General features: G+C 43.7%; 1 protein-coding gene across 1 annotated transcript in view; it reads left to right on the forward strand.

The window, feature by feature from the left end:
- Positions 1-6,090, forward strand: part of Pard3b (par-3 family cell polarity regulator beta) — a 978,588-nt gene extending 972,498 nt beyond the window's left edge. Inside the window, exon 23 of the mRNA XM_005335090.5 lies at positions 1,430-6,090. Within this exon, the coding sequence (XP_005335147.2) occupies positions 1,430-1,787 (358 nt within the window). The 3' untranslated portion in view covers positions 1,788-6,090. The remainder of the gene's footprint in view (positions 1-1,429) is intronic.
- The last annotated feature ends 3,177 nt before the right edge of the window (positions 6,091-9,267 follow it).

Genomic DNA, 9,267 nt, shown 5'->3' on the forward strand with positions numbered 1-9,267 from the left:
CATAAAAGGGGGAGTAGTAAAAGTGGAAGGTGAATGGTGGTGAATATGTGCACGGTTTATGGGACTTTAAGAGCTGCGAACAGAAGTCATGCCTTTATCCCCAGGCTAGACAAGATGCCGTCATCTGCACATTGTCTAGAGACACGTCGCTTCTGTTGTAGCGATCGGATCAGAAGATGCTTCTTGTCTTCAATAGACAGATCCAGACAGGGCGGCTTCCTGTTTATCCTTGCCCTGGACCTCTGTGTGCCTGCCCATTACACAGGGTGGCTTACAGCTGGTTTCAATTTTTCCACCCTACTACTGGTTGGGTGGAACTTCTTGACTTTGCAGTGGAAGTAATTACTTTTTATCAGAGTTATGAGTGGGCATTTCTCAGCCCTGGTCAGGACTTTTCCTAGGGACTGTAGAGGGGAAGGCATGCTAATCCACCCAGGGCTGTGACAGCAGCCACCAGAGTTAGGCCAGGACCACAGCCCATTGAAAGAGCACCTCCCAGATCTAGAAGGAAAGCAGATGGAGTTCGTGGGGACTTTATGACTCCAAGTCACCTGTATGTTTCTGCTACCATTTCTTAGACAGGTTGTTGTTGTTGTTACTATTATTATTATTATTATTATTATTATTATTATTATTATTTCTTCTTTTTCAGATATACATGACAGTAGGTATATTTTGATATATTATACATACATGGAGTAAAACTTATTCTAATTTGGATTCCATTCTGTGGTTGAACTGTGGAGTTACACAGATCATTTATTCATTTATAAACATAAGAAAGTATGTCTGATTCATTCTACTGTCTTTCCTATTCTCATCTGCCCTCCCTTCCCTTCATTCCCCTTTGTCTATTCCCCCTCCCCCCCTTATTGGGTGTTAGCATCTACACATCAGAGAGAGTATTTGGCCTTTGGTTTGGGGGATTGGCTTATTTCACTTAGCCTGATAGGAGAGACAGGCTTCTTCGATGCAAAAACCAGAAGGATCTAATGGTCCCAGGCTTAAGGGAGCCAAGTTCACTGCCTCCTTTAGGACACTAGTTCAGTGTCTGTGAGAAAGGCCAACACAAGAGAGTATAAACCAGACAGAATGGTGTTTCTCTCACAAGTACCTGTTCAGGTGTAAAAGGACCTGGCTGACAGGTGGCCCTGCTGTGTTGAGGACTCGGGCTTCGCCTCTTGTTTCTCTGTCTTCCTCAGCACCTGGTTATCGCCTTAAGGTCTAAAATGGCTGCTCCAACAGCCAAGAAGAAAAGAAGGGAAGTTTCCCACTCCTGTTCTTAAGTGGGCTGTCACTCCTGCTCACATCCCATTGGTCAGGCCGGGTCCCTGGCTACAGCAAAATGTCCAGGAGACTGCGGGCTGTGGTCTTCAGCTGGGGAGCCGCCTTGGCAGCCGCTAATGTGCATCTCTTCTTCTCTTTCCAGGGGAGGTCCAGCAGACCCTGCCGATTATCTGACAGCAGCACCCCGAGGGCTCTACAAAGAAAGGGAGCTTCCCTACTACCCAGGGCTTCATCCCGGGCATCCTCCCAAGGGGAGCTATTCACGCCCCCCAGATCTGAGGGTGGCGGATCTCCGCTACCCTCACTATTACGCACCGCCGCCTGCCCCCCAGCACAAAGGACCCTTCCGGCAAGATGTTCCACCATCCCCTCCTCAGCACCAAAGAGTGCCAGCCTACCAAGAGATGGGCAGAGTGGGCCCCAGAGGTGGAAGCCCCGACCAGTACCCCTACCGAACCCAGGATCCCAGGCAGAAGAACCCCATGACGGCAGCCGTATAGCTGGGTGCCCCTGAGATGAGCAGCCCAGCAGGGGGGACATCTAGCCCAGCCTCTGCCCTTCCTAGACGCTGAGGCCTTCTTCCTGTTTGAATCCTCCATGGCACAGATTAGCATTTTCTCATCGAGTCGGTAACACTTGACTGCTAATCAGAAGGGAAAAGAAAGAACAGGGGGTTCTGGGGTGAGGGTGGATTCAGAAGGAAGAGGAAGGATGGGGTCATAAAAGCGATACTTCCTAATACTTGAAAGGCTTTCAGCATTGGTCAGTTCAGAGATAGGAGCAACTAAATAAGTAACTAATGATGAGATTGACTCCATGGTGGCCAGCCAACGTGCACCCCCATCCCCGTAGAACTGGCAATACAGAGGTCATCTCTGCCAGCAGCACTACCCATTCAGAGGCTGGGCCTCCGACCCTTTATTGGAACCCTGCTGCCTGAAGAGGGGCAGAGTCGAGGCTGTAGAGGTGGGGATCAGTTTACTAAGTAGTTTTTTTTTTTTCATCAAGAAAGAAGCATCAGCACACATGCCCAGTGACCTTCTTGAAATTTTTTTCTACCCAGAGGAAGACTACATTTCTTCATAACCTTTCTCAGGTTCCTGATCTCACTCACTCAATGTAAACATGTCACATGCTTCCTTGCTGTTGATATCAAAGTCGGTAAATGTGAATACAGTATTAGTGTCCTGGGAAAATGTGCAAGGCTAGTCGGAGCTCCTGGAAGGAATATATTCCAAGGACCAGTGGTCAGGCGATGAGCACTGACACTCACAGGGTCCTCACCTTCCTGCCTCCCACATCCCAGGCACCAAAGCTCGGAGATAGCTGGTTTCAGAATCATCCCCAAATCTCCTGGCTATAATTTTTTTTTTTTTAACTGGAGCCTCTACTTTAAAGCTCTCACTTGAGGGTGAAAGCCCGCTGGTTGGGTTGCATGGGAAACAATGCCCTAGGGATGCCAATTCTAGACTCAGTGCCAAACAGGACCCATCTGCTCTCAAGGACAGGGAGGAGCTGACTGTAGCCTTTGGAAATTGGCCACCAGCAGGTAGTAGATGGACATGAATGATTGTGTGTGTTTGTGTTTGTGTGTGTGTGTGTGTGTGTGTGTTTTCAAACATGTGGGATTACCAATATGGAGATTACCAATATGGAAGATAAAAATGCTTTCTGAAAAGTTTGGTGAATGAAGCAGCAGAGGGGAAGAGGAGAGTCATGTGATTAAATCAATCTGCATCTTCTTTGTTTCATTAACAAAAGTCAGGGCATGGACAAGGTCTCCACTGAGACATGAAGGTCTTATGACTTTGAAAAGCTGCAAACCTGTCCTCTAAGATCCTCAAGGAGACCAAACCCATCCCAGTCTCTTTTGAGCTTTGTAGCTATTTTCTATCTCTGGTTTCTATAAAATCAGAGCATCTAAAACTTACAACATGACCCAAATGAGAACCCAAGCAAAAAGATTGAGAAACAGCAAAACTGGGAAGCAGCCGTTTGAATGGCACAGTGAGGTTAAAATACTTTTAAGACTTTTTAATTCTTTCTTCATTCCCTCCCCCCCAAAAAAGTCTTTCAACTTAGACATATTTTGGCTGAGAGTAGAATACCTCCAACTGACAGGATCTAATAAATTATAGTATTATTGAATACATAGAGTATCCATCTGTCCCAGTTTAGTCTTTTTTTTTTTTAATTTAAAATAGAATTTTGTTACCAAGAATGAAACAACTTCTGGGTTGAGACCTAAGGAGTGTCAGTTACTGGACTTTGAGAGCTAGTGTTTTCCAAACCACAATTACGGTGGCCTCTGAAGAGCAGACAGTCCAGTTGGTTTTTTTGTCCTCTGTCATCTGTCTCAAGGCAGGTCCCCTTAAATTGTCTGCAATTTGTTCAAGAAGGTTGAGACTCCCTGGCCCTGCTCACCTGAAGGTGTGGTGCAGGTGAGTGCAGGGTGCTGAATGCTACCTTTAAGCTAAGTCAACTTTAAATACAAGAACAATAAGATGAGGGAAATGTCACTTGTTTTGAAGCATTAAAAGTCAACTCTTTGGGATATTCCATATTTTAATCAAATATCTGTAGACTACTGGACATAGCCAGTCCAGAAGTCTTCTCTTGATGTCACCTGCAGTACAGCCAGGGGGTGCAAGGTGAACACTCTGTGTCTTGGAGAAGTGGCCCATGCAGTCAGAATGCCATGTTTTTACCCCAGTGGTGCCACCTTGGGCACATAATTCCTCCTGCACACAGGTTCGGGAGCAGGAGCTCCAAAGCATGGCTTCGTCTTGTACACAGTCAATAAAATAACTGCTAATCCTGAGGGGCAGTCAGTGATGTGAAGGTACTATGAAAGTGAACAATAACCAAAAAAATAGATTATAACAGTTATCTTTTCTTGCTTGATGTATAACACACGCTCCATTTGATCCTGCCCTAAAGAAACTAACATTGTATTTGTGACAGAGGCTCCATCAAGCCAAGCAACAATTAAGAACCACTCAAATGTAAGCTTCCTACATGCCTGTCTACTGCCCCTCCAGTCGCCACCTCCCAGAGGTTACAGGACTCTTCCCAGCGTTCAGGAGAACACTGTTTAGAGTGCTGAGACGCCCCGGCTATAATCAGTAGGTGCCCAGGAACCACAAATAGTTCCCAGTGTATTTATGGCCTTGGGAATATTCTATCAGGTGTCCCCTTGTGGCATAGAACTCTAATAACCCCCATGGGATAGAGTGACATTCCGACCAACACACCTGTCTGCATACACCCACGTGGTGTGGATCTGGTCATTGAGGACTCAAAATGATGTTTGACTTTTTGTCATGAGATATTTTTAGGAGCCATATTTTTCTCTTTTTTTTTTTCCAGACTAGAAAGACAAAAAAAAAAAAAAAGTAGACCATTGAAAACCTTTAAATGTAGGAGAATTTGGTCTTCCACAGGAAAAACACAGTATTTTGTTAATCCATCATGCAAGTAGGCTGTGGCACTATCCCTCTTGGTTTAAATTGTTTCCTTACAATATCAAATTAGTGGATGAGAGGAAAGCTCAGAAACAGAAACATTTTCTTAAATCATGATTTAGTTCCAAACAAGAACTGGAAAATGTTATTCTGAGGCTCATTATTCTTGGGTACATATATGTTGATGGCATGGTAGAGATCCAGAGATCTGCTGTCACCATGAAAAAGCCCCATGCATACTCCCTGAGAGAGGAGATTTGAAACTTCACTCCAACTTTACTCTTGCTACCAAATAAATAATATTAAAACATGACCCATTACCTCTTCTACAGAATCATGCAAATCTTTAATCTAACCTACCTTCTGATAATTCAGAAGGACAGGGAAGTTCTTCCTCTGTTCCCTGATATGCACAGAGATCAGGCCTAGAAAGGGTGCTTATTTTTCCTAACCTGTAACCGCAGCATTTATTTTCTTTGGAGGAACATCAGGAGAGTAAAGAGATCTGGAGAGTTTGGTATTTAAAGGAATCCAAGTCTGTAAAGTTCCTCTTGGCATTAAATTCTGAGACCCACGATGAATGCCCTTCAAATTGGTGTTCAATTGGGTAGACACCCGACTGCTCCCCGAGTCCATGAGCAACAGAAAGTCCAGACTTCATGCAATTAGGCAGGAGAAAGCTGGATTCAGAAATAGCCACGAGAGGATTTCTCTGCACTCTCAGTTCATACTGACTTAAGAGGAAACTATGCCACAGTGAGAGCAGAGAGGGGAGTCTCCATAAGATCTTCCTACAAAGTCACCTTTCTGATAATAAAAGGAGAAAAAAAGTTAGATATCTAAAATAAGCCTAGAATCTCACATGCAGCCACGACTTCTAAGTGAAGTTCTTTCTCCTTCATGTCCTTAAATAGTGACAGAATTACACACAATCTGACTTTTAAAGGTGGGCTTTGGCTGCTGAGCTCAGAATAGGAAGTGAACCAACCCTCAAAGACTCTTCTAGCCTGTCTCCTAACTCGGTTCTTCAGAAATTGTTCTGTTCATCCGCGGCGCTGTTTACTACCAGGACATAAAACAAAACCTGTTGTTTATACCATCACTTTTTCTGGAGTTTCCTGTGCTTTTATGATTACCAAGTCTGTTCATACATTTAAATTATGTGAAATCATATTTTGGCATATGGGGGTGAAGACTGAATTCTTGACAAACTTTTTAAGATTATCTCATTTGTACCACAGGGGGAAAAAAAAACATTTTGGATGTTATTATATATGAGTATATAAATTTTTCTTGTTTTATTTTGCATTAAAAATAAAGCTTTATTCAGTCAGTAAAACATCGGAGTCTTGGTTTTCACCCACCACTGGATGGTTTGGGGAGTCTAATGAATAGGTGGGCCTGGGCCTGCTCGCTCTCGCTCACATTCAGTAGTCCCCATAGCAATGTTGAAAAATAGCAGCCAGGCAAAGGTCAAGGCGAAAGAACACCTGTCACAAACAGAGCTCCCCAAGAAGCAGGTATGGGCATGGAGATTCTCAAGAATTTTCATCAGACAGTACACTTGGGTTCAATGCCTAAAACAAGGACGGAGGCCGGATTGGATAGAAAGAGAAACCAAGCAGCAATGCACTCCCAAAATGGGCCTTTGCCAACCCTCCAGGGAACTCTGGAGAACAATGATCCTTCAGAGTTGTCCCAAGTTGGGATGAGGGAACTGGACCTTCATGCCACTGGGTTGACCAGGAGTTGTGGGCTAACCCTGGAAAGAGGAAAGCCTCAGGTCAGGAAGTTGTCTTCAGCAGAGGGAATCCCCCAAGACTGCTGAGAGCTGGGGGCCATCTTAGGAAACCTTGATAAGACACTTATCTGTCTAGCATCATTTTGAAAAGGAACTGCTACACACCTTATGGGGTTGTTTTGAATATATAGAAGGCCCAATTGTATGTATTTCTTCCCAACTCCACATTCAATTATATCATGTTGGTAGCTTGAAATGGATTATATTGGGGGTATTTGTCATATACAAATTGGTATTTGCTACAAATCAGGGAGCCTTCTTTTCCTCTGGAGAGTGTTAACCATTTATAAAGACGTCATGGTAATAGCAGAGCCAAGGAAAATGAACAGTTGCCCCTATCCCTTCACATTTACATGTATGTACACCTACACCCCTTAAAACTTTTCTATGCCTGCCTACTACTCTACGTTAATCCAAAGTCCCAGGTCCTTCAAAATCTTCCCCCTCTTCATTTCTCCTGGGTTTACATCTTGTGCTACTGTTTTTTCAAAGTACTTTTTTCCACTTGATCTGGACACACATTTCTTCAGCTCTGTGCCAGGCAGTGTATGATAAGCATATGTACCACTGCTCAAAATGCCCTCTTTGCCTCACCTGCTTTATCCTGTGAATCCTCGATCATCCTTATCCTTATGATAAAGCTCATCCTGCTTTATCCTCCAGATAAAGCAGCTCTTTCTCCAAGAAGACTTGAAATCAGAAATTGAAGACTGGCTTCCTCCCCTGTATCCCACTGGTAGCAGGACTCACTGCTGGCCAGAGACACAAATACCCTGGGACCACGTTTTCAAGATTTCTTCATAACCTGGGTTCTACGGGAGATTCAACTTCCACCCAGCAGACCAAAAACACCACAAGACAGCACTGAGGATTAGGCAACCGTCACGGGGAGGCTCAGACCCTGGAAACAGATTCAAGATCCTGGCAAGTGGAAGAAGATGCAAGACACGGTTAGGACTGTAGACATACTTTATTCAGGGGTGACAGCAGCCCCCTAGCCTCCAACTCCTGTTTCATTTAGACCCCAGCCAGTTCTATTTTCCCCCAACCAGTTTCATTTAGCCCCTGCCAATTCCATTTAGCCCCCTGAGCCATTTCCATAGGCCTTTTTATTTATATGCAGGCCAAAGAAGGCACATTGTCAACAGGTTCCATGAGTGGGCACAGACTCACAAGCAGATGAATCAGGGTGTTCATGACCTTGGCTATCCACTAAAAACATGAGCCATGTGGGATGCCCAGAGACTGTGATGGCTATCCATTGTTGTTAGAGTAGATTCCAATTGAGGCAGTATGATTCTGTTGCTGATAGTCGGAGCATTGTCTTTTTGAGCTTCTGAATTTCTGATCATCAAAAGGATAGCAACCCCCTCATTAGGCCAGCCAGTTCTCTGATGCTATTCTGTGACTTATTCTTGGAAGCATTGCGTAAAGCCTGTTTGTCCAGCCCTTCTGACAAAGCTGACACCCAGTTCCCCACATTCGATCCCCTTCTGATTCCACGAACTAGAAGGAGCTCAGTTATCTGCAAAAACAAGACTATTTCCATACCCCTCTTCCCACAGCAGCATTGGTAATTCCACACCGTATGTTACCAAGATACTTTCTGCAGATCCTCAATAAAACTTTTATTACCCGTATTACAAGGATTAGTTTCCAGGTCTGTGTGGCCTTCTAAGGTGTATCGCATTTGTAACACATTGGCTGGCTCAGACTCTGTGCTTAGGAAATATTTGTTGAATTCATTTGAATGAAGAAATGAGGTGTGAGGATTCTTTCCCCGAACTGCTACACCACTAACTTTCCACCTCGAAGCTCAAACCGTAAATCTCAAGGTCCTCTTTTTTGGAGATTGCCAGTATTACTCTTGAGGTGAAAGGTGTTAGCTCCTATGGGCAGACCAGATTCTCATTTAAAACACAAAAAAAGCAGTCCAGGAGGCTGTCAATGCAGGGGGGAATGCATTATTTGGGGAGTAAAAAAAGACTTGAGTGAGGAGAAAATGTATTACTTACAACCTACTAAGATGGAAACACTTTTAGCCACAGATGATTACTATTATTATTGCATAATTCCTTGGATTTTAGGCAAGTGCTTTGCAAATCACTTGCTTTACTTGCTCAACAGTTGTAGATGCTGAGTTGGAATGACTCTGACTTTCTGTAAAGAAACTGACTCTTTCATGAAATAGCACTAACATAAAGATTAAATGAAAGCTCTTTAGACATAACCAAAGAAACTTTGTGTCTTAGCAATTGAAATTTCTTTTTTATTGGCCAGGTTTATTCTGAAAAATTATTGTTTACATTACATACGAGTGTTTCATGTTCACACTAATTTTTTTTCCTCATACAGTAAAAGAATTCAGGTTCATACCAATTGGATAGTTGAAGAAACTGAGGTTTGAAGAAGTCAATGAGGCAACCCAGGTCTGCACAGGGAGAAGACAGAGATGGATTTCCTTTATTCATTACGTGGCTTTTGAAACCTACTGTGTTCTGGGCATTCTATGCCCTGCTGGCTCCTGGATAGGCTGTCTGCTTGTCAACGCAGGTGGGAACCTCACCATTAAAAGGTCTGTCCTAGCATTATGCCTCATATCTGTGCCTTCGTCACCAAGAAACTCTCAGAGGTTGGTGATCATGGTTTAAAATGCTTTAGCCATAAACATTTTAAAGCCCATTTTAAAAACCAACCTTTCAACTTTTTTTGGCT

Source organism: Ictidomys tridecemlineatus, chromosome 7 (assembly GCF_052094955.1).
Source record: "Ictidomys tridecemlineatus isolate mIctTri1 chromosome 7, mIctTri1.hap1, whole genome shotgun sequence".
In the NCBI taxonomy this organism is placed as follows: domain Eukaryota; kingdom Metazoa; phylum Chordata; class Mammalia; order Rodentia; family Sciuridae; genus Ictidomys; species Ictidomys tridecemlineatus.